The sequence below is a fragment of the Terrapene carolina genome, unplaced genomic scaffold (genome assembly GCF_002925995.2).
Source record: "Terrapene carolina triunguis isolate 2854851 unplaced genomic scaffold, T_m_triunguis-2.0 Scaffold53, whole genome shotgun sequence".
Taxonomy (NCBI): Eukaryota; Metazoa; Chordata; order Testudines; family Emydidae; genus Terrapene; species Terrapene triunguis.
The window spans coordinates 12,578,352-12,604,300 of NW_020664404.1; the positions used below are offsets into that span (position 1 = coordinate 12,578,352).

At 51.8% G+C, this 25,949-nt stretch overlaps 1 protein-coding gene across 1 annotated transcript; it reads right to left on the bottom strand.

Moving 5' to 3' along the window:
• Window positions 1-15,783: 15,783 nt before the first annotated feature.
• On the bottom strand, window positions 15,784-23,263 carry GOT1L1 (glutamic-oxaloacetic transaminase 1 like 1). The gene is made up of 9 exons (XM_026657437.1): window positions 23,152-23,263; window positions 21,481-21,662; window positions 19,803-19,926; window positions 19,045-19,157; window positions 18,807-18,899; window positions 18,550-18,700; window positions 17,551-17,716; window positions 16,522-16,664; window positions 15,784-15,959 (listed from the first exon to the last, which is right to left on the bottom strand). Exons 1-9 carry the CDS (start codon window positions 23,261-23,263, stop codon window positions 15,784-15,786), a joined length of 1,260 nt encoding a protein of 419 aa, XP_026513222.1.
• Between the last annotated feature and the right edge of the window lie 2,686 nt (window positions 23,264-25,949).

Here is a 25,949-nt window from a genome sequence, read left to right on the forward strand (position 1 = left end):
CCAAATTCTCCTCAGTTAGGCCCATGTAAATGCAAGGAAAGACAATGAAGTGATTCTAAATTTACACCCGGGTAACCCAGAGCACAAGTGGGCCCTTAATCTCGGTTTTTAACCACTTGTCCCCAGAACAAGTCCAGGTCAACGCTCCTGTATCCTTACCGTATTGTGTGCGACTCCAAGGGATCTCATACGCCAAGTGAAGGCAGGGCTGGTTAGACGTGAACTCAGAGCCTGCCAAGGCAAGCCCAGGCTTTGTGGGAAATGGACTTTGAATCAATGCCCTGGCGCAGTGCTGATGGGAACCCGTGCTACTGGACGTGGTACCTTTCAGAGGAGACACAAAGCCAAAGCTCTGGTCACAAGTGGTTATTCCAGATCACCTGGTACATTCAGGTGGGGTAGGGATGTTAACTGGTCTCTTTGCCAAATTCTATCTTCCTAAATTTCTCCTGCAGTTGCCAGTGGGATACATTATTCTCCGTTGCTTACCATCCTTTACTGCTGTGTTCTGTTAACCAGGTTCCAGCCTAGAGGCAGCTGAATTTCAAGGGCGAGTGAAATGATACACATTAGGATGGGGGGATATGTATATTGAAAGACAGGGTTTCCTGCAAGGGCAGAGATGGAAGCCACATGCTAGCCCAAAGGAAAGATTATGTCCTTTCCAGCACATCCATAAATATTAAAAACTCCTTCTTTAACTGGTTCAGCAGCTTTCTGTCTTTTCCCCATTCATTACTGCTAATGTTTTGACTCTCATTCCCATTTCTAAGACTGCAGAATCTTAAACAGGCTGGTAAATACTAGAGCGAGGAGACCAGGAAAGCAAAAGAGATGCTAATTTTGGAGAACAAAAAAGAACATGAAAAGCATCTTCCTGGATGCCTGTCCCTGCATCTGGGGAACCAATTTAGCTGAAATAGCAAATTATCAAGCACTTGAAGAAAAAAGGGGCTGGCTGGAGTGGAGCAGCAGCCATGTGCTGCCTCATGCAACTCTCCCAGAATCCACAGTCCCTTTAAAAATCTGGCCCCAAGTCTTTTCCCACAGGCCACTCAGAAGGGAACGGCTGTGCCTGGAAGCAGCAGCCTGTGGAGACCTGTCGAAGGGCAACTTTTAAACAACAGCCACATGCTGGGGACCAAAATAGCTTGAGAGCACAAGACTGTCCAGTTTGCTCTACAAGGCCATGCAACACTGCCCTGGAACAGGGCTGTTCTAGAAATCCTCCCAGTTACTACAGGACCTACAGAAAAACACATTCGGCCTCCATTGGCTCCTAAGCCCCAACCGCTGGGTCTTTCATTAACCATGACTGTTGGAAATGGTCTATGCACGGTATAAGTTATCCATCCATTTATCTATCGTATTTACCTGGCTCCCCATCACAGTAGCATTGGAGCACCTCCCAATCTATAATGTATTTATCCTCACAACACCCCTGGGAAGCAGGGCAGTGCTATTATCCCCATTTTACAGAGGGGAACTGGGGCACAGACACTAAGTGACTTGCCTGGGGTCACACAGGAACTCTGTGGTAGAGCAGGGAATAGAACCCAGGTCTCAGGCTCGGACCCATTCTTCCTCTCCATTCGATTGAGCAAGCTCAGTTGTGAGGAATAGAGAAGAGTAAACAGCACCAGGAAACTCAGATTTTCTTGGAAGAGACAGGACAACAATCCTGCACTAAAAGGGGACCTCAGGTGAAGATGATGAAGTAAAGCTAGGCATGCAGAACAAACAGATGAGGTCATTTTTGATCAGGTCACCACAAGATGCCACCACTCCTGGGTGAGAACTCCTACTCCCACCAAGGAAGAAAATCCTGACAGTCATTCACTTCCCGGTGTTTTTAAAAGAAGCCTATTTTTACCAGGATTTCCCCACTCTTCCCTTCGTCTTGCCATTTCATATGACAAAACATCTTCCCCCGGGGTGGTGATCTCCTGTGTTTCTGGGAGACAGGCAGCCACACCTCTCAGTCTGGCTCTGCTATATCTTGGCCTTATGGTGCCAGCCCTTTGGTCAGTGACGAGGGTGACCAGACGTCCCTATTTTATAGGGACAGTTCCGATTTGGGTTGTTTTGTTTTTTTTATAGGATTCTATTACCCCCCACCCCCGTCCTGATTTTTCACACTTGCTGTCTGGTCACCCTATCAGTGATGGCTGACCCTGAAGCCTTCCATTCCAAGCAGCCAGTCCTCATTCATGCCAGACAAAGCCATGCTCGCCTTTGGCATGAAAAGACTTCCTAGACTATGGAATGATTAGTTTCAGCCTCCCTGCATGGCTGAGGATTTGGGTCCGGGGAGAGGCCAGTAATGGGAGCCCAGCAACGTGTGCAGATTTGCTGTGCTTCCCAGGTGTTGTATTCTGTTGGGCTACTCGCCTGGGATGTGTCCACATGGAAGCTACGCGATGTTTTCCCCCCAGACTTTGAACACAGCATTAGATGGAATATTTAATGGGATGGCCCTGACAGCAGGTGATCCCTCCCACGTTTTTACATGGAATGCCACTTCACCACAAGGGATTCACTGACAGCGATAGCGGACTAGTGTTGCGGATCAGAAGACATTAGAAAAGAAGCCAATGGAGCCACTCTCTTGTAGGGAAATAAAGGTCTCTGTTCGCCCTTGCAGAAGAAATAAGGCAAAAAGCTGTTCAATAACAGCACGAACAATGCTGTATGTCTAGACAATGCAGCCATCGCCTTGGGATCCGCGCATTGTTCATCTAGTCTTCAGTTCTCAAGAGGGGTTTCTCCGCTGAGAGTGGCCTTCGTATGAAGAGGGACCTGCAGAACTCAAGCCTGCCGCCGTCTTCTCTCTCCTCCCCTAATTATTATTTTTGCTGAGCACCAAACTGGTGTATAGAGCAAAGGGCTCTGCCTCCCTCACTCTGAGTAAAGCTTTACTTTGTGAGTAGTTACATTGCTTTCCATGGGGCTTCTCAAGAAGTAAAGCATTACTCGTTGTGAGTAAGGCTGGCAGAATTGAGCCTTAGTAGACAAAAACAAACACAGGCGGCCTGTTCCAACTAGGGTGATCAGACAGCAAATGTGGAAAATCGGGACAGGAGGTGAGGGGTAATAAGTGCCTATATAAGAAAAAGACCCAAAAATCGGGACATCTGGTCACCCTAGTTCCAACTCCCATTAAAGGCCATGAACAGATTCCCCCAACATCACTGCAGGTTAAAGCAGGCCCAGAGTGCACACACAGCTATTGACACTCCTTGCTAGCATGGGGCTTGTATGAAGGGGATCTCTCTTCAGAGCAAAATCGTGCATTGTAAGCAGCACCCAGATTGGCTGAGTCAGCAACAAATAGCACTGGGTGGCGCTATTCATTAGAGGTCAATGGGAGATTTTTGTCCAAGTTAGGAATGGGGGAACTCTAAGTAAGGAACTCAGGATCTGGCGGACAGGGAGACGGAGGGAGAGATTGCTGTGCTGAGCAGCTGAAATTTCAAATGAAACTTACTAGCCTCACTGCCCTCCCAGTTAGTGACAGCTGGAATAAAGTTATACAAATCCTCCCTCTCGTTTTCAAGATTGATGTGTCACTCCTACTTGTTGGCATGTCTCAAGTACACAATACAGAACAGTGTCTTCATGCTTATCAGAACTGATCGTACTAACCACTGGAAGAACTTATGCACTAAGCAATATTTCATAGAGCTGTGACCACAGCTGCCTGGCCAGTCATCCCAAGTTATTGTGCTTCCCCCGGCTTGTCTAGCAGAGACACACAGACCTGATGCTTTTTTACAGCAGAGCTGAGGTTTAGGTTTCTTCTCCCGATGGCCTGGTTGAATCCAGCTGTTTAAAAAGCACCAAAGGTAAACAGAAACAGACCCTCCAAATAGCATCTTGTGCATGGGATAGTGGAAGGGGATGGGATGGCAAAGGGGATATGCAGCTTTTTTTCCATTTCTTAGTCAGCCAGCTACTGACAGTCCTTCCTAACCAATGGCTAACATTGAATGTCAGGGTTGGAAGGGACCTCAGAGGTCATCTAGTCCAACCCCCTGCTCAAAGCAGGACCAATCCCCAGACAGATTTTTGTCCCAGATCCCTAAATGGTTCCCTCAAGGATTGAACTCACACCCCTGGGTTTAGCAGGGCAATGCTCAAACCCCTGAGCTATCTCTCCCCCCCAACATGAGGTTGGCTGAGTCAGCAACAAAACCCAGGGGCCTTGGAGACTGCATTGCTAATGGAATCTTCCAGCACAGCAAGGGAGGGGCATGATTTGATATGGGGACCCCAGGAGGAATTTACCTGCTTCTGCCCATTCTGTGCTGATGCTGGGGAGACAGGACAGGACTGCCTATCTCCAGCACTGTTCATCCGCTCTAAAGCCAAGTAGAAGCAAGCCTGCTGTCAAAAGCAGCCTGGCAACAGGTTGCTGAGGGCAACCATCTGCACTCCTGGAGCTGCCCTGGCGATAGGAATTTGGAGTGGAGTAAGATTGTACGGTAATAATGCTGCTGCCCTTCACCGTTCCATGAACACACTGCACTGCGGCTGCTACTTCCTACACCCATAATGCTCACTCAGCAGGCAATGAAGGAACACTCGTCAATACAGGTGGACACAGGTTAGTTGCCCGAGAGATTATACATGGCTACTATGCAGTGGCCACGTTGTTAATGGGCAGCAGTGGGGTAAATCCGCCGCTGGCCTAATCCCAGACTGATTGCAGTAGAGTTGTGCCAGAGACAGAAGCCACCTCGCATGCATTACCCTTCAGTATCTGTGCAATCAGCCTGAGTCAGTCCTACACAATCATGGGTCATTAGCTCATGAGGAGACAGGCCAGGTTTACAGAAGGGACAGTAAAAGGGGACTAAGGGCTCTGTACATGTCAACCCCGCACAGCCCATTAGAGAACCTTTGAACATTCAGAAGCTTTCAAGCAGGGAGATAAAACCATCATTAGACTGGCTTAGGTCTGACCTGTCCCAACTCCTATCATGGAAGCAGATTTGTTTACTCTGTCTTTGTTCACTCTATAGAGGCCAAAAGCACTCCGGGCCTTTTATCCCCTAGTTTTACTGCAGGTCAGGGCAGCCCAAAGCCAGTTCTGATGAGATTTCAGTAACCTGGATGGAGGTCTCAGATCAGCCCCACACCAGTCTGCGTTTAGAGTGCAGCAGCACCCAGAGACACTGGGCAGGACCAGGCCCCCCTTGCACTGGGTGCTGCCCAAACACACAGGCAGGAACATCCCTGGACACAGAGAATTTACAAACTGATGGAAGACAAGACACAGCCCGGGAGTGTTACAGCTTGTAAGAGGGGCAGGGGAGCAGTAATACAATTACATAGCTCAGCTGTGAGCACAGAAGGACAGCTCTAAGCTACCTAAAGGGTTGTTTCATTTCTGATTTAGCTTGCATGACCAGGAGAGGATTCCATTTTCTTGGAACAAGTCTCTTCCCCCCGCCAGATTGTGGTGTAAAACAGAGGTTTCATGCTAGCCTTTTACGGACAAGCAAATGCACCAGCCAAAGCAAACAACTAAAACTGGCTCACTTCTGCCAAACTCCAGAGAGGATTAAGAACATCACAGCAATGGATGCACCTTCAGAACCTAAATAGGCCATTCCATTGGGTCACTAGCATGCCCAACAGAGTACTAGAGGGGCAGGCAGCAGTTAAAACACCACTGTGACTCCTGCATGCAGAAATAACAGCAGCTACAGCCCCAGGCTACTACCTAGAAGCAAACCAGCCCCCTTGCCGCACCAACCCTATGTACTGTGTGTGGGAAGGAGTGGTTCATTCCCTACAGCTGGTCCAGCCCTGAATCCTCCCACTGCCCTCAGCTGTGCTCTTTCTCCAGCTACAGAGGCAGGGTTAACCCCTTCCCTGCCAGCCTTTGGACAGAGCCTTTGCATCTGGTCACAGCCTCCATGTGTAAAAGTGAGCACAGCCCCAGTGTGAAAAAGTGCAGTGAGCATGTGCAGGGCCCCCTGTCAGGCCCTAGGGGATTGAGAATGTTGCAGGGGAAACTCCAATGTATTGCCTTGCCCAGCAATCACAGCTAAGCTATCAGGGACCTGGGGTCAGACCCCGATCTCATTGACACCGGTGTCTATGTGGAGTCCCTCCAGGCACAGCCAGTGGGACGTCTCCCTGTTTCTAATGGAGCTACTCCTGATTTACTCGGGTGTGAAAACAAAACAGAATTAGACTTGATGGGCTAGCCTTTCCTCTGGTTTACCAGGGCAATCAAGAGGAGAGGTTAGCCAGAGCCAGACAGACTAGCTAAGGTAATGAAAATAGATAATCATTTGTGTACATGTCTGCACAGTTTTACCTCCAGGGTTTCCCCCCCTGTGCTTCCTGAGACTGCGGGTGATTTCATCTTCCAGCACAAAGGGCTGCATTGGATGAACCCCTCCAGGCAGCAGTTGTCCTAATATTGTGAGGAGGTCATTAGAGGAGGTTTTGGAACAAATTGATAAACTAAATAGTAATAAGTCTCCAGGACCTGAGGGTGTTCACCCAAGAGTTCTGAAGGAACTCAAATGTGAAATTGCAGAACTACTAACTGTAGTCTAAACAACGAGGAGTCCTTGTGGCACCTTAGAAGACTAACAAATTTATAGTCTAACAAAACTAACAAAACTGTAGTCTGTAACCTATTGTTTAAATCAGCTTCTGTACCAAATGACTGGAGGATAGCTAATGTGACGCCAATTTTGTAAAAGGACTCCAGAGGTGACCCTGTCAATTACAGGCCGGTAATGCCTAACTTCAGTACTGAGCAAACTGGTTGAAACTATAGTAAAGAACAAAATTGTCAGACACATAGATTAACATAATTTGTTGGGGACGAGTCAACATGGTTTTTGTAAAGGGAAATCATGCCTCACCAATCCACTAGAATTCTTTGAGGGGGTCAACAAGCATGTGGACAAAGGGGATCCGGTGGATATAGTGTACTTAGATTTTCAGAAAACCTTTGACAAGGTTCCTCACTAAAGGCTCTTAAGCAAAGTAAGCTGTCACGGGATAAGAGGGAAGGTTCTCTCCTGGGTCGGTAACTGGTTAAAAGATAGGAAACAAAGGATAGGAATAAATGGTCCGTTTTCAGCATGGAGAGAGGTAAATAGTGGTGTCCCCCAGGGATCTGTACTGGGCCCAGTCCTATTTAACATATTCATAAATGATCTGGAAAAAGGGGTAAACAGTGAGGTGGCAAAATTTGCAGATGATACAAAACTACTCAAGATAGTTAAGTCCGTAGCAGACTGCGAAGAGCTACAAAAGGATCTCTCAAAACTGGGTGACTGGCCAACAAAATGGCAGATGAAATTCAATGTTGATAAATGCAAAGTAATGCACATTGGAAAACATAATCCCAACTCTACATATAAAATGGTGGGGGTCTAAGTGAAGGCTGTCCATAGGCTGCAGGGAAGGACTCTGGGGCCCTCTGCCCACTCCTGCCTTAGCCACATGCAACTGGCGTTGGTGGCATCTGGAATGAAGTGGGGACAGTGGGAGTGAGTTCACATGACAAGTTGCTCGCTCTGGTTTCCCGAAACTTTCAGCTGAAACATTAGTATTCATTCATAGCACTCCAGTGAGGCATTTCACATGGGTTCATTTGCATAGTAACAAGAAAGCCCCCATTTCTCCCCCAGACACATCTCCAAAGCAGAATCTCCATATGATGTGGGCGACAAGGAACGTGCCCATGGGACAGGGGGGTTGTTTGACCCTCGGTGAAAGGCAGCACACTCAGTGGAGGAAACCCAGTCACATCGCTGGTTAGTTACCAGCAAAGCAGCCTCAGAGGCAAAGACAACATGAATTATTTGTTGCAACGTTGCTACCAGTTTCCTTCTCCTTTCATTTTTATTTCCACCCCTGTAACTTCATCAAAGTGCCAGTTTGTGCACAGAGTTATTTGCCTTCTAATGAGCTCCAGTACTGACTATTTCAAAGCTTTGTTAAAGTCCAGTCAAGGGTGTTAAAGGCTGCTATGAGTAACTAAAGGACCCATATTCGGCAGCATCTAAGCGTCTGTGTACAGTAGTGCCAAGGGAAACCACTGAGACAAGCTTTGTGGCTGAATAGGGACCATCTCTCAGAAGAAATGTAAAATGGATGCCCTGGGAGCACACTAAAGAGCCAGTGGTAGCACTGTTTGCCAAAGATGGAATTTTGGAACAACCCAGTTCTTACAATGACATTCAACCTCCCAAAATACACCGTGGTTCTATTTGGATACAACAGTACAAAAAGGCTGTTGCTTTCCGTTCCAGAGGTAGTGGCACTTCAGTGGTGGGTGATATCTGTACTGATAGATACATAGATCAACGGGTGTGTGTGGGGATAGATAGACAGATAGATAGATTCAGCAAGAGGAGAGGGAGTGCAGGGTGGATTGTGAGCCTTGTAATTAACATTGGTAAAGTGATTGTTGATGCTAGGATGAAAGACATGCTCGAAGGACAAAGTATTACTATTCTCCCAGGACCAGGATATATAGTGTAATGACCATGAGTAACATTCAAATTCAATCAAATCTCATACTTCACAGCATCCACTCATCAGTGCAGGTATCAGGCAGGAATTCCCTCCCTCATAAGCAGTGTTGCAAAATTGTTGTGGTACATTCTGGGTAATAAGACCACATGGGTGTGTGGGGAACACAGGAAATGTCTGTATTATTTTTCTGAAAAGTATACACGTGGCTCAGTTTCCCCATTCACTTTTCTATTGTTACCCACTGGGCGCAATGCTGATGAGTTAGGTGAAAAATGTGTATACAGCCTTTGCTTTCTCATTCCAACCAAAAAACGGCCCTAAATCCTGTATCCCTAATAAATGCTGTCTTGTTTTTAAGAGGCTGCCCTAAATCTCTGCAAACAACTGCCAGTTGCAGAGCTGCCAAAAGGGGAAGTCTCCCAACAGGGGTCCAAGCTCCTTTGGATCCAGCCAAAGGAGCCCTGGTGAGAAGAAGAGGTGCTGAAGCCAGGGACTCAGTCTCAGAGTAGCGTAGCTGAGCGTCTTCCCTTTGAGCAAAGTGCAGGCCCAGATCTTGCTTTCCTGCATTTGTGAAAAGCAACCAACCACTGGCTATTTATGGCCTGTGTGTGCTTGTTACACAACTCTGGCCCATTAGGGACCTATTATGGGGCTCGTTTGATTCCATCTCCTGCCTCTCATTAGGGATTACTGGAAAATCAAAGGAGAATTTAGCTTGTCTTAGTTTATTTTAGTCTGAGATTACAAGAAAATATATTCAGTGCCTCCCTGCCCTCACCCCATCCCCACTCTGTCTGGGGACTCAATGTGCCTCTTTAAAGAGTTGCTACTAATATCATGTGTCTAATGGATTCAGGCAATTATTCTCAAGTAGGAGCTTTAATTACATTATTTTTGTCACTGCTCATTCGGAAGACCCCTTTGCTATATTTTTCCCTTGCCTGTCATATGGTGCTGAAACATAACTTACGGTAATTTTGCTCAGATAAACAGGCAATTGTCAGTGCAATTAGTCTCGGAACAAAATTACTGTCAACAAGACTGTTTGCAGCCTAATTGCTGAAATGAGTTTATAGTGGGTACAACATTTTAAAGCGGCCCCATTCTGATTAACCCTGCAGCTGCTGTGGCTTCTAAGGGCTGATGAGGCTCCATCATCATAGTATCTGGGCAACTCTCAGCTACATATGGCTTTGTCCTCACAAACACCCCCATGAGACTAGGAGTATTAGCCCCATTGTACAGATGGAGAAACTGACACAGAGAGGTGACATGAGATCATATGGGGAGTCTGCAGCAGTGCGGGGCACTGGACACAGATCTCTGAGTTCCATGCTAATACTGCAACCACACGATCTTGCTTCCTCCTTCTGCTGTCCCCTTTGACATGGCAGCGCCGGCATCCTCTGGCACCTTGCAGCTGACTTGCAGAGAGGCTGAGCTCCACGCACCAGGTTGCTAGGTAGTCCGGCAATCAGCACAGGTCATTCCCCTGGGGCGTGAGCATGGCCTGTGTAGTGTGCTGGGTACAGGGGCCAGCACTGGATGCAGTTTTCCCCAGCACATCTGCCAGGCAGCAGTTAAAGCACCAACATGACTCCTGCTGTCACAGAGTGCAGTATCTAAAGGCCTTTATGTCTCGCTCCTGCCTGTCCCTCCCCCTATGAAGTCACCAAGTGCAGAGAAGAGAAACTAGCTCAGCTGGAGCATCTCCCAAGGGGTAATCATGGCTAAGGCTGCGATTTAGTCACGGAGGTCACGGGACTCATGGAATCCGTGACTTCCAAAGACCTCCGTGACTGCAGCCAGCACAGGCTGGGAGCTGCAGGGTCCCCTGCCGCTTGCAGAGGCAGGGAGCTGCGGAGTACCCCACCCCAGCTCCCAGCCACCACAGGCGGCAGGGGGATCCGCCGCTCCCATCCACCGTACGCAGTAGGAGGGATCCCCAGAGCTCCCGGCCACCGCAGGAGGTGGGGGACCCCCCACAGCTTGGAGCCGCCAGCGAAGGGGGACCCTGGAGCTTTCCCCCCCTGCAGCTGCCCAGGCATCCCATTTTGTCCTGGATATTTTTAGTAAAAGTCAAGGACAGGTCACGGGCTGCCGTGAATTTTTCATTATTGCCCAGGACCTGTCCGTGACTTTTACTAAAAATATCCATAACAAAACCTTAGCCTTAATCACGGCACATCCTGAAGGCACCCGCACATATCCAAAGTAAGTGACTCATCTCACATATTTTTCTTCCAATGGATCAAAGGGGGCAGGCTGAGGAGTGCACAGACATGAAGGCTCTGACATAGCAGAGGTCTGGGAGGGAGGCTTCTGAAACCAAGAGGAAAGCATCGTTCCTCTGTGCATCACACAATAAAGGCTGATGGACCAATAATATAACAAGATAGAGGGAAATGGGGTGTAACGGTCCTTGTGCATAGACATAACCAGAACAGAGGCACAAGGGGGCATTCATCCTCCTCTTCGTGTCCAGCTGTGGGCAGCCACAGGACTCATGCATTGTAATTCCTGGTCTCTCCCTTTTCCTCCTGGCTTTCTCATTGTTTGGGCTCCTGTCATGTTGCCATGTCCCCTGCCATCCTCCCCCTTGGCTGGCTGCAGATCGCTGGCCTTGCAGAGCTCCTTCTGCAGCATCAGGAGTGGAATGGACCAGTGCAGAAGAGGTGGCTGTCCTCCCTGCTCCGTGGCCAGGGCCGGATGCATGTAGCATGTCCCCTCTGCCTGTGGGTCTAGGGACAGGGTCTAACTCTGTCGTTATGAAGAGACCTGTAGAGCAACAGGGCTTCATAGCTGTCACTGTAAAACCCCACAGGACCTGAATTTCTGCAGCCTGTGCCTTGTGTGGCCGTTTATACCTGTGCAAAGGAAGTGTGATCTGAGCTCCTATTCTGATCTGGGAGCATGTTACACCCGCGCTGCCCCTACTTTGCACTGGCGCATGTGACTGCACAAGGTGCAGGGCAGGGGAAAATCAGTCCCATAGGCTTTAAGAGAGAATAAGCTCCTTGGTACGTGTGTTTGACCCATCCTGTGCCATGCTATAGCCCGGACGGCATCCTCTGATCAGATCTACAGGGTGGTTTCCAGCACACAACTCTCTAGGGCTCTCCCAGAGGGTGCTGACAGGCACACCAGGGCAAATCTAGGGTAACCATTGCCGTCTCCGGAGTTACTCTGCATTCTCACCAGTGCAGCCAAGAGCAGAATTTAGCCTAGTGACTAAGGGTACGTCTACACAGCAACCTGAGAGGTGCAACTGCAGCAGGTGTAGACATATGCAAGCTAGCCCTTGCTGCTGCAGCTTCACTGCTGCTCTTATGCAAGCGAGCTAGATCGAAGCTAGCGTGGGTATATATACGCCTCTGAGTGCAGTGTAGTGCAGTGATATCTGAGTGCAGTGACACCTATGAGTGCAGTGTAGACCGGCCCTTAGAGGTGGGCAATTCTGTATCCCCTCCCCAAACCTCCTGAAAAATCCAGGCACCCTGGAAGTGGTCCTTTGACTGGCACACTCTTGCCATCTCTCCAGCTGCCTGTGATGCGCTGATGAGGAGCATTCGTGCCTGCACCAGGCCAGAGCATGTAGCTATCTGCTGTGATTGCCCCACGGGTTTGGAATTTCCTCTCTCCCAGGCTCTCCTCCTCTTGTATCTGCCCATCAATGCCTGGCTGTCAGCAGGCGTTCCCGCCTCATGCTGCATCACAGATTGACAGGGTCAGAGGAGGTGCCAGTTAGCTAGTGTGACTTACGCACCTGACATGGAAGACGGCAACAAACCCTAAATCACACCTGCTCTGAATACGCAGAGTGCGTAGGCGCGGACGGGAGGCATTTCCATCAGCTGAGTGAGCATTTCAGCCTGTATTATGTAAATGTTTCCCATAAAGAACCGCTAGTCATTTCATATGGGAGCCGGGGAAAGGCAGCCGCTGGTGTTTGATCGATAGGGTCCTGAAAGCAGGAACGGAGCCATGGCCCTCAGTACAGAACAGATCTGGGTTGCAGGAAGTGGCATCTCCTAACCTGCTCTGGATCATCAGCACTTGAAGCGTGAGGTCCCCTTGCCTGACAAATACAGCCACACCGAGGGCTACAGTGCCCGCTGGAAACATGGTTCTAGAATCATAGAATATCCGGGTTGGAAGGGACCCCAGAAGGTCATCTAGTCCAACCCCCTGCTCAAAGCAGGACCAATCCCCAACTACCTCACATGTAGACAGGACCTTACCTCTATTCCAGCCAGGCTACAGCCCCGCTCAAGCTGCCTCCTTCTTATCAAGTGAATTTAGTTCTGGGGGGAAGTGCTGGCCTGAGGGCCCTGGGGACCAGGCCTCTCTTGATCTCCAAAAAGGGCAAATCATGGGCAGTGGCAGTGCAGGCTTCTCTCCCCAGCCTCACCTTCACTGTGCCCCTCCTGCCTTGGCAGAAGGCCCTCTAGAGCTGAGTGAACAAGAAGGGGACATAAAAGTTTCCAAATGTGCACCATGCCATGACCTCCCCCTGGCAGTTGTAGAATATCCCCCACAAGTGCCCCCTAATGCTCAGGGTTTATTGGCTTAATGGACTTTCCTTAAATCTCCCTGTCCCCACAAACACTCGTCTGCCTCTCTTACTTTCGTTTCTTTTCTTTTCCTCTCTCCAAAAAAAGTCTTTTGGTATCTTCCTCTTTTGTGGTTCAGCATCTGAGGGCACCATTGTCTGACACATCTGACAGCCGTCCCACCTGACGTTATGGATGGGCTAGACAATGCACGTGAGAGCAGACACATGGGAGGTCAGCCGTGGGAGAGCAGACACACATGAAATCACGTGTAAAGGCAGATGTGATAGAAGACTAGAGCTGGTGAGAAAATGGAATTTCCATCCTGGGAGAAATTGTGACATTTTGAAAATTTTTGCAGAATGGAAAGTCCAAAAAAACCAACAACAAACCCCACCCCCAATTTGGAAACATCAAAATTACATTATTGAAACATTTTGTCCCAATAAATAGAACATAATGAATAGCTGCACTGCATGTAGCATGAGACCATGCCCAAGAGCAGGTTTGCTGAGCACTCTGGAGAGGGCCTCACACAGCAGAAGATGACACACACCTAGTGCAACCAGGATTCATTGCAGGGAAGAGATGCATAACAAGCAGAGGGGACAGTGACCTGAGCTTCAGGTGTGGAAGACTGTGAGCCTCCATCCCTGAGGGTTTGAATCTCAGCTCCCAGGAGTTCCCTGAAGTTCATTGTGGAGTTAGAGTGACTCCTGCCCTCACTTTCCTTTGATGGAGTCTCCAGCGACCTGTGCCTCGGCAGGAGGCAGATTGCAGCAACTTGAGGCTCCTGCTTTGCCTTTGTGCAGTGTGGTGGCAGGGCCATTCACTCCTGCCCTGTCTCTTCGCCACTTATCCTCTGGCTTCAGGCCAAAGCAATTTGTTGCCTTGAAATTACCTTCAGCGGAAGCCATTACAACCAAAGGCAGGGCTGTGTAATCAGACTCAGATGAGATTCCTCACCAGCAGGCTTTGGGATGGAGGGAGGGAAGCTGGGCCCAAGGAATGGTTACAGACCCACAGTAACAATGCAGCTGGCAGCGCACCGGGCCCCCAAGCCAGGCTGGGAACACCCACACCACACCGGTTCCAGATGGGGTGCCTGGTGCTTTGGAAAACTGAGAAGCTGAGTGACGGGTGGCCCCAGCCGCAAGACTCCCATGAACTGCAGTGGGCTGCGGATGAGTCCTTCACATCCACTGCAGCCGGTCACGCACGTTTCATCACGGCTTCTTGTCGGCAGCAAAATGGCTTTTCGACAACGTGGAGATTAGGGCTTTGTTTTCAACCCCATTTTTTGGGCAGAAAAACCTGGAATATTTTGACAAATATTCTTGCCAGTGTCAAATGTTCATTTTTGTCTAATTGCAAACACAGCAGGGAGGAGCAGAGCATTCTTTGCTTTTCGTTCTCCTAGTGGTGCTTCCTGATTAGTGCCATCTGGTAATGCTCATTTGCTGCTCAGGGGGTCGACCTGAAACTACTGGTCTCTCTCGTGGCATATTCTGCACAGGTCTTGTGATAGACACTCTGTGCGGGTGGAGGGAGCTAGGCTAGCAGCTCCTGGAGGCTGAAGCCACAGAACACGGGCAGAGGAAGTGCAAGTGTAATCCATGCTAGGGGAGTGTGGGTCTTTGCCCCACTAAGGAGAGAGGTTAATGAGCACCGAGCTGGAGGGCCAACAGCTAGGGCTCTGATGTGTGTAGTGTTCAGCCTCCTTGGAGCCGTGCTCTAGGACGATGGGTGGGAGATACAACCTTTAGCTAGCAAGGGGCAGAGAGCACTTGTTCACGGAGCAACCTCCTGGCCAAGTGGGTCATCAGAAACCCCACCTACAGTGGGAGTTTGTCCCCCTCACTGGGACATTCTGTAGGCTGGCCGAGGGGGCTGATGAAAATGCCTGCTGCAGGGCATCGGTACGGCTGAGGATTCTGCAGAAAAGGCCAGGCCTCAGGTCTCGTCTGGTCTCACCCGCAAGTCCTCAGCGAGGGAAGAGGACCCATCCAGCCGCACTCTGAACAGCTGTGGGGACTGGTTGGGAGGCTGGGCTTCTTCCTGAGGAGCCAGTCTCTGCGCTGCCTTTGCTAATCACAAGGCAGCGGCACTTCCCAGCAAGACATTAATCATCGCTAATAACCCTATCCAGCAGTAATTGCTACCTTTTGGAGTGCAGCTGGAAGTGCCTGAATTACCTCTCCTCTCCTGTGCATCCTCCTGGCTCCATGCTCTTCGCCAGCTGACTGGGCAAGGGAAGCAGAGATTCCTTTTGGTTTGGGGATTAGCATAGGGGGCTGCAGTGAACAAAGGGCCAGAATAATTCAGGTGCGGGTGGGCAGAGCTGCCCAGGGAGCCCAAGCACAGGAGGAGGGATGGAGTAACAAACCAGCCCCTCATTACATCCATCCACCGACCCAGGGTGCAGGACCCGGGCTCTTTTCTCAGGCCTGGCACTGAGCTGCTGGGTGACCCTGGGTAAGTCACTTCCCGTCTCAGTGCCCCTGGTCCCCCTGTTAATGCCTGGGAAGTTCTCTGAGAGGCGGGGGCAGAAGGGCTGGAACAAGGCAAAGAGCCAATATTCTCACTCTTGTCTTTATTCAGTCAGCATAGCTCCCCTGGGAGCAGAGCCAAGGCAAGCACTGTGCTCCCAGGGTTGTCTGCGCACCAAGCGCTTTCAGTACCGAAAACCACCGCGGCTGTGCAAGGCATGACCCTCTCACTCCATCTCTGCCCAGCTCAGGCCTTGTGCTCTGCCCGCCGTGCCACTTACAGCCTCGTTGATGCTCTGGGCCACGTAGTCCAGGTTGTGCGAGTTGATGCTGCAGACACTGACCTGGCCGCTCCCGAGAAGATAGATGTGTTTGTGCTTCTCTAGGAAAGCCACCTGGGACGCTAGCAGAAGACACAAGCCTCATTAGTCGCCTACGATCCCGAGCCCAGAGCAGGGGTGTGGCCGAGTGACCTAAGAACAGGCCAGGAGACAGGAGTCAAGGGGTTCTAGGCAAGTCCCAGTGCCTCAGTTTCCCTGTCTGTTAAATGGGACTAGAGCAAAAGAACCATCCAATGAAGTGGGTTTTAGCCCACAAAAGCTTATGCTCAAATAAATTTGTTAGTCTCTAAGGTGCCACAAGGGCTCCTCGTTGTTTTTGCAGATACAGACTAACACGGCTGCTACTCTGAAACCACTCAAGGAGTGCGGCAGTTCAAATCACCCAAAGGTATTACCTCTCCCATACACCCCAATCAAAAGGTGACAGAAGGGCAAAAGATGGACTGATTCGTGATGCACCAGGAGCAAGGACACGCTGATGCCCAGCTTCTGAGGATGAAACGCCTTTCCCAGTGCCCTGGCTCACTGCCACAGCGGGGACTGGAGGAGTGCAAGGTTCACACTGTTGCCCAGGACTCTGGCTTTCCAGGCGCAGCGCGGAGGAGGGGCAGGATGGGTACTTACGGAGCAGCCCGGTGAAGCTGCGTGTCCCCGACTGGGCCGTGAGGTGCTCCCAGCAGCCAGGCGTACCCAGGATCCGCAGCTTCTCCTTCAGCTTCTCACGGATCAGCATGATCTTCTCCGCCAGCATCCGGAGACTCTGCTTCCTGCAGGGCGCAGTGGGAGGGTTATGGGGATCTCACTTCCCCTTCCAAGGGGCTAATCGCTTCACTGGGCTAGGGAGGCCCTTCCTGAGCTCCCCAACCCCAGCTCACACGACCTGTCTGGGTCCAGCGAGGCAGGTCCTGGCTGCTCTGGGTAGACAGCAATGATTGCATGGCCCTTTTAGTCACAGAAGGGGTTTGTCACAGGGTGACTGGCCCCTGCAAGAAAGGAAGCAGGGTTCAGGCACCCAGACTGATTACCTGCAGCCCAACGGGGCTTAAGGAAGGTACCTGGGTCTAATAAAGGGGGAGACAGTTGCAGAGGAGGGGGCATCTGCTTGTAGACCCTGCAGGAAGTAAGAAGGCCCTTGGAGGGTCCTGTGGCAGCAGGGAGAAGGTACCAGGAGGGAAGCCCGGGCTTGAGGCACGAGATGGCGAAAGGAAGGCAGACACTCCAGGAGGAGGGGCTGGCCAGCTGGGCACTGGGATGAATGTCTGAGTTCTATTTTGAAAGACTTTGTGCCGGATATAATAAACTGGACCCCAGAAGGGGCATGCTTTGAATATCTGAACAGTGTGGGCTTTTTAATGGAGCCTGAGTGATGGGGAAACTGAGGCAGATTTCATCAGCACCATACTTGGCCAGAGGGGGCACTGCAGGTCAGGCATGCCCTTTGAGGGGTTTTCCCCCAGTGTCTCCTCCCCCGCACCCCACAGCTGGCTGCAATTTGCAAAGCACTGTAGGCTGCTCCAGAATGAAAGGGGCCCTGGGCGCACCTAAGGCTGTAACCCCAGTGTCCTGCCGGAAAGTGTGAACCACGTGTGGATTATCCGGCCTGGCGCACACAGCGCCGCAGCAGTCGCTCACTCTCCCCCAGTCCCCCCTTACCACTTGTTCAGCAGGGCCGGGTTGTTCAGCACCGTGGCGATGACCCGGGCTCCCAAACTGGCAGGAGTGGCCCACGTCCCCGTCACTTGCTTCTGCAGCTGGGAGCGGATTCCCACCAGCGTCTCGTTGTCCCTCGCCACCACGATCAGGTTCCCCACCTGCTCATCTGCCCAGGCGACAAGAGCAGCGTGGCAGGACGGACGCCCCCTACATCCAAAGGGCCCCTCTCTGTCCCCAGGCTTTGCCCTTCCCACCCCCAGCCCCTCCAGCCCGTGGACACCACCCCCACCACCCCTGCTGTGGGGAGAGAGCCAGTTCATTCCGTTTTGTTCCCTACAGTCTCCAGGTGTCCTTTCCACTGCCTGCAGCGACACCTGGTGCCTGCTCGGGGGTCCGGCATTGCCTTCGGGCAGGTACCCATCTACCAGGGCTAGTTGTATTCTAGCTACAATGAGCAGTGAGAACGCTGCTGCCTGGGCTGCAAGGCCCAGCCTGACCCGCTCGGGGGTGCACTGGCTCGTGCAGCCGGCCGGGGTATGTCGCCATCCGCTGCCGTCCACCCTCCCGGCTGCGTTGTAGAACCGAACGAGGCTGGCCCCTTGTCTCACAGGGGCCCCTGCTGGCGTCACCCGGAGGGGCAGGAGACGCGAGCCCGCCGGGACCATCCCGGCCTCAGAGAGCTCTTAGCAGGTGCCTGAAGCCACAGGAGGAGAGTGGCGGGGAGAAGCCCCCGAAATTAAACACCCTGCTTCAGAAAGTCAAGGCTTCCCTTCCGTCTCCCCTACAGGGCCGGCGCAACCCATTAGGTGACCTAGGCGGTCGCCTAGGATGCTGCGATTTGGGGGGTGGCAACCGCGGCGGTATTTCCGCGGCGGGACCTTCCGCCGCCTCTGTGTGGGGCGGCATTTCGGGGCAGTGGAAAAGCTGGCGGCGCTCCTGCTCCCCTCCCAGCTCTCCCCCGGACCCTTTGCACGCGCGGCAGTGAACCCAGGGACTCACCGTATAAGCCGAAGGTTTTCGAGAAGGATTGGGCACAGAAGAGCTCAAACCCTTGGGCCACAAAGTGTCGCAGAGCCCAGGCGTCTCTGTCCAGGTCTCCGGAGGCCAGCCCCTGAGCCCGGACATCAAAGAAGGGGAAGAGGTGCTTCCTCTGGGGACACAGCAGGGAACGGAGCACACAGTGAGACTCTGTCCAGCGTGGCAGGCAGGGCCAGTGACAACAGGAGCTGGAGAAAAGCCCCTGCTCTCAGACTTACCCCCATGACCCTGGCAACTTCTTCCCACTGCTTGGGAGTCAGGCCGGTTTCCTCGGGAGCATGCAGCACAACTATGGAGCAGTCCGGGGCACTCTGAAAGCAAGAGGGTGCCTCAGCTGCCAGCATGGGCTGCCCACTGTTAGCAGCCCGGCCGGGCAGCCACCGAGCAGCTGTGAGACATGAATAGACTTGGGTTTAGGACAAGAGGCACCTGGCAAAGCTCCAGCCAGCTCCATACCTCCAGCACCTCCAGGAATTCTTCTATGGCCACAGCCAGCCTCACAGTGTCCCAGTAATGGTATGGCCGGATCTCTGTAAAGCCGGCATCTTGGAATATACACCGGAGGCTGTCTGCGGGGACATAAACCGGGCAGGTGAGCAGGGGTGTAGCGGACAGGAATTGGGTACTAGCCCTGGAAGTAGTTGATGAGCTCTCTCATGGTGCTCACTGTTAGAAGCTGTTACCCGGGACTCAGCGGTGCCCCTGTGATTTCTTCATAGTGTCGTTCTCATGTGAAGAGCTAATGCCCCCAGGGGCTTCATTCAAACTGCTGGTGAGCAAGGCGGAGAAAAGCAATAGCTGTGGGAAAAGCAGAGGGATCCCAGCCCAATTCCTAATGCTGAGCAGGATTCCTGTACACACCAAAATATCACCTGCTCCCAGGCTTAAAACAGCTGGGAGAGCAGTGCCCCTTGGGGATCGTCCGAGCTACACCCCGCGTCTCGGGGGTTACAAACCACCACTAAGCCACCAGCAGGCTCAGCAGAGAGGCATGGGGCTGCCCGCGCTGCACCTGGTGGTTAGACACGTTGAGAGTTCTGTTGCGTTTCAGAGCTGCTGTTGCACAGTTAAACGCCGTTTGGTTTTCCTTTGTAACATGACCACCCTGTGCTCACCCTGTTACCGAACTGGCCTTTCCCATGCAAGGTCCTGCCGCCTCCCTTCATCACATATAGAGCAATACTGAAACCAGTGCTCAAGCACACATCACTTACCCCACTGCGACAAGGCAATATAAACCGCTATGGGACTCGGACTACTTGTGTTGTACCAGCGCCGGAGGAATTCGGCTCCAATTCGAACAGCTCCCGTCCCTCCTACTGTGTGAACGCCACCTGCCTGACTTACATGGAGACAAGAGAGCATCATCTTTAACATCAACTGCCTGTTAGATCAATGTCTCAGGGCTGCTGCATCTCTAGTAAACTAGAACATGGTCCCCTCAGAACATGGAAATACCTGCAAGAGATGAGCTCTAATGACAGCACCTGAGAGGATGCAGTGCTGCGCAGGGCTTGGAAGAATATCCCTTTGTATATGGGCCCCCTGTCCCACGCATTCAAACTAGCCTACTCTGGACACTACCTCCACCTCACACAGTACACAGAACCATGTTTCTGCAATTCGTCAGGGACAATGTACATCCTCCACCAGGAAGCCAAACTAGACAGAAAAGCCCTACCCTGGCTGGCAGCTTCTGTCCTTAGAGCATCTCTCACCCCGAGGCCCCTTCACAAAGGAGGCAGACAGCAGAAAGGGGGGGGAAATAGTTTCACAAAAATTGCCATGATTTTCAATGTTATTTTTCCTCTCCATTGGGAGTGAGATTTTCCAATCAGAACTGGTTTTGTAGGAATCTGTGTGGTTTTCGAATTGTGTCAATGGGCCTAGAGTCTAGGAGAGGTGTTTTTAAAACTGTAGATAACTCAAAATAATCATTTTTATGCACCACTGAAACACAGAGACCTTTTCCTTAGCAAGGTCAGTCTGGTAGTGCCTGAAAGCCCCATTGTGCTAGGTGCAAGAGACAGACCTGCCTCTGCAGACCTTACAGTCTACACAGATAGAGCAGGATTACCGGCCCATTTTACAGATGGGGAACTAAGGCACAGAATGATGCAATAACTTTTCACAGGTAGTTGTGGCAGAGCTGGGAATCAAAGCCAGATCACTGGAGGGCCAGGCCAGCATCACCACCAGAAGGCCAGCCTTCAAGGATGATAGCTAAGTAGACCACAGTTAGGAAATAGACATTCTGTCCAACTGCACACTGGCACTCCCCCTCCCCAGGTCTTACAAAAAGAGCCCTGGGGTCTTTAAAGTCCATGGAAAGCCACCTGGAGATGACAGCTCAGTGGATATTTTCCTGGAGGCAACTTGGCTATTGGCTAGACTGAGGGCTTAGGAATCAGGAAACCAACAGTTGTATTAAAGGGTTGCATCTGAGTTACTGGGGCTGGTGTCTGAGGCACAGGTATGCAGCTAGTAGTGGGAACAGGCAATGCTCACCGGCAGGTTTGTTGCCATGGTCTATGGTAGCTCCAGCCAGATCTGCCATTGCACAGTATAACTGCACCCACTCTAGGGAGCTGTAGGGTTGTAACCATATTGGTTACTCACTGACAATTAGAGTGGTACAAAAGCTATGCGTGGACTGGCCCTAACAGAGAGGGGACAGGGATAGATGGGGCAGGCTGGTTCCTAAAGGCTTGATGAAGTAGCCATAAGTTACCGTGAGAAGCACTGAGCAGAGGCTCAGAAGGTGTAATGGGGCCCCATGGGGTTTGCCTGCCTATTGAGGGTAAGGGAGAGCTGTATGGTTTCTCTTGTGGATGGGGTGTCTTTCCAAACTCAGAGATTTCAGCATCCAGCAGCAGCTTGCAGAGTCCATACCCTGTTCTCAATCACAGCACGGCTCTCCCTGCCAAGCGCCAGCTCAGTAGCTGCCCTGGTGAACTCGGGGAACCCAAGCACTGGGAGGTACTCGTGGTCCAGGGTTGGGTCGTTGGCGATCTGCAGCAGGGTCTGTCTCACGGTTGGGCAGACCCATGCTTTGCCTGTTTCAGTCTGGCAGTCTGCAAGAAGAAAGAGCGGGCCAAGCTGTCCACGGGTGACATGTGCATCACTGTCCCTTCTAATGGCCAGGCCCTGGGAGGAGAACAGCCTCCTGCTGCTACTGCCAGTTACCAAGGACTGTGTGGCACAAAAAGCCCTGGTTCAAACTGCTGGTGACCTACATAGGGATACAAGGGTCCATATCATCTGTGCTACAATCCAGCTCCCAACCTCAGCACCCATGGTGTCACCTTTGTCCCAGACACACACTGTTTGCTAGTTTTTTTTAAGAAATCTTTTTCTTTAAGTAAAGTTCTATGTGACACAACTGCTGCTGGGAGGTGCATGTCTGCAGCACTGAAGACTCGTGGCCTTTGCGTAGCCCCCGAGAAGGTACCCAGACAGCAGCGGTTCCAGCTTCTCTTTTTCCCAGAGATGCACTAGGGGACCTCAACCCCCAACCTGCAGGTACCATGCTTTGTGTGCCCAGGCACCCATGGCTAATGCCTGATCGCACTAGTGGCCAACCGGCAGTGGCTGCAGAGACAGCAGGACAAGGTACCCACAGCAGAAGACATGACCAGCAGCAGGTGCTTGGTGGCTCCTCACGTGCAGGACTCCACAGCTCTACAAGCAGTAACTTATTTCATTGCATCTTTAAGGGGGCTTTTTCTTTAACAGGAGAAAACCAGCTGTTACCACTCTACCTGCCAGAGACATTTGCAATCCTTACAGCCTGGCCGGAGTCAGACAAGGGACTGTACAAGAAGTCACCTTCCTACACTGCCTCTCTGCCCCATCTGTACCTTTGCTTCATCACTGCTGACTTCACTCTGTACTGTTGTGCTGAGCGTGAGTTGGGGTCTATTTCACTTCATGCCTCCTCTTTACTGTCATTATGTCTGGTGATGGTGAGAAGGGTGACACCCCCTGAGGAGGTTTGTCACCTTGGTTGTTAACATACCATGCATGAAATCCTGAACCCCCTTAAAGTCAACAGCAAAACTCCCACTGATTTCAACAGGGCAAGGTTTTCACCCCTTTTGTTTGGTAAAGTGAGCAAACGTGATTCAGTCCTAGCAAAGAGAAAACAAACCCAGACTCACATGACAGGACTTATTTCCAACTCTGAGGGGCTGGAGCTCTTACTCAGAGTCTGTCTACACTGCGAGCTGGGGGTGTAATTCCTAGCTCTCAAGCTAACGTGTTAAAAAAAGAATGTGGCCACAGCAGCATGAGGGGCTAGTTGGCCCAAGCATGTACCCCGCTGAGATGTGGGGCAGCTCACCCCTGCTGCCGGTCACACTGCTGTGCACAGCAGCTTGATCAGAGCTAGCATGGTTATGCCTCCTTGAGCTGGAATTACAATGCCCTTGGAAGAGGCGTGGAGCTGTGAATGCTGACCACAGACTCCCCATTTTAGGCTCCCCTGCAGTCAGACGACATCCCGTCCCTGGTGGGGAAAAGAGTGCAGCCCAGACTGTGTGGCACCCAACCAGCAGGACCTACCCCTGTGGTCAAGGTACACCTTGTCAGGGGATGGATCCTCCCGGTAGGCATCCAGGAGCCAGTCCACTTCCCTGGTGAGCGGGACGTCAAGGAAGAGAGAGAGAGCGGCCATCGCCCAGCGTAGGCAGGAGGACCCGGCAGGGTTCACTCTGCTCCTTCACTTGCACCCAAAGGACCTCTCAGCTGCCCCCAGGAGATCCCAGGCTCTGCCAGGCAATGGAATGTTGGCACAGGAGTTGCCCAGGAAACAGCTGCCCGGTGAGCGTTCCGGGTGCGATCCTGGCGCTGAAGGCCCATTGTTAGGTACCTCTGTGATCCACCGATCTGCTCGTCTGCTGCCTCAACTCATGCAGCACCTACGTTTTTCCCTTTGGGCATGTGCGCCGCTGCAGCCTGCTAGGCGCCAGACTCCTGCCTCCCACCCCAGCCCCAGAGCGAGTCACAAGCCAGGAAAATGGGTGTTCGTCTGCCTGCGTGGCATGCAAGGGCCCAATCCAGCAGGCAAGCTCAGAGGCTATCTACCGGATCGGGGCCCTCAGACAAGTTCACACGAAACAGCTGGGGGAGGGAGGAGGCACAGCTCCCTATAACTGTTAGTATGGGTGAGTCCCCTATCCACCAGGCTATAGGAGACCCCCAGTTCAAGTCCCCCCTTCTCCTGAAGGGATTTGAATGGGCTCTGTCACCTTTCAAGTGAGTGTACCATCCACTGGACTCTGGACTATTCTGAACGGGGAAGCAGATATTAAAAAAAGTGCAAGTTCGGAGGAGAGGCATTAGGCAGCTGAAGTACTGACAGTGCATTTAAGTCACAGTGGCTGTGGTATCACTGGAAATTGGGCCTGGCCATGAAGAAAGGCATGTAAAGCAGGAGTGCTGCTGAGTGCCCCTGGAACAGAAGGGAGAGGGGGTGATGACAGAGCATCAGGGTCTCCTTTCAACATTGACCAGGGGGAAGCGAGAAACTTTCTTCCCTGCTGGACCCAGCTCCTCCCGCTCCCCTAGCGGAGATGCAGCATGAAGTTCTTGCAGTTTAGGGAGGATTCTACCCCATCCCAACCGCACCTAGTGCCTTTCAGATCCCAGCCTCCTCCCAGGGGGGAGGGATAACTCAGTGGTTTAAGCATTGGCCTGCTAAACCCAGGGTTGTGAGTTCAATCCTTGAGGAGGCCACCTAGGGATCTGGGGCAAAATCAGCACTTGGTCTTGCTAGTGAAGGCAGGGGCCTGGACTCAATGACCTTTCGGGGTCCTTTCCAGTTCTATGAGATAGGTATATCTCTGTATATTTTATTATGAAGGGTGCAGTCTCCTTGCTGCTGACTAAGGGAAGGTCCAGGCAAAGGCTGCTGGGTGGTAGCACAGTGGGACACGTTCCAGAACAGAGCCATTTGGGGAACAAAGGAAGTTTAATAAGGGAAAGAAGAGACCACTGGAGGTGAGGAGATGCAGCAGTTTTACCACAGCAGAGTTAAACCATGCCAGGGCGATACAGCCTGGCTTTAGAGTCTGAAGTTTTCCAGGGGCAGAGTCCTGCTGGTACACTCCACACCCACTGCAGCAGGAGGCTGGACAGCTGCAGCAGACCTGTCCTGGGAGGAAAGCAGAGCATTAAGGCAGAACTCGCTCTTCAGCAGGGCCATGGCATGTGAGCCAGCTCAGAAGCAAGGCAGGCAAAGGATAATGATGCATCCAGGCCTCCAGCCGCACGCCCCCCAAAATGGGAGAGCTAGAAGAGGACCGTTGGATTGGGTGCCTGCCCAGACCAATGCAGGAGAGCCTCCTGTCATGCCGGGCTCTTTCCCCCACCCTCACCATTTAACACCTCCTCTAGAACCTGCCCTGATTGAAGGGCCAGATTCTCAGGAGGAGCTCAGTGCCCAAAGCACGCCCGCTTTGCTGAGTCCTTTTGGAAAGACAGCCGCTTATTTTGAGGAATAAATGGGAGCTTTGGAAAAGTCAGGCATGGCTCTTCTAACACTCCAATCAGCACCCAAAGGAAGCCAGCAGCTGGTAGGACAAAGTAGCTGGAGCATTCCAAAACGGCGAGCCGTTCCAGTGGAGTGACTAGCTGTGGCCCATTGTTCAGAGGGTACGAAGGGGCACAACTAGGAGGCAAGGGGAAATGCAGAGCATTCCCCCGTCACAATGAGCTCTCTCCTAAGCCCAGTGCTGGACGCCCAGTCAGGGCCGGCTCCAGGGTTTTGGCCGCCCCAAGCAGCCAAAAAAACAAAAAACAAAACAAAACAAAAAAGCCGCGATCGTGATCTGCGGCGGCAATTCGGGGGAAGGTCCTTCGCTCCGAGCGGGAGTGAGGGACCGTCCACCGAATTGCCGCCGAATAGCTGGAAGTGCCGCCCGTCTCCCGAGCAGCTCCCAAGCACCTGCTTGCCAAGCTGGTGCCTGGAGCCGGCCCTGCGCCCAGTCATTTGGGATAGTTAAGAAGTGGACTGGACACAGCATGAGAAGCTGTTGTAGGAATAATCCTGTATTGGCCCTTCCCCAGTCTTAGATTTCCATGAATGACTGGCACATCCTGACCCATGGATCTATTGCTGCCATAGTAGAAAGGTGTTAAACACACTGGAGAGGGGCTTGACTGGACCATTACGGCTGGAGCAAACATTTCAGAGACCTAACAGCATGCAACCAAACAGGGAAGAGACCAAAGAGGTTAGCCATCTAAACGCAACATATTGCCCAACGTTAGAAGCTGTTGCTGGAGCCAGGGCCGGCTCTAGCATTTATGCGTCCCAAAGCAAAAACAATTTTGGCCGCCTCCCCCCCCCCCGTTTTTTA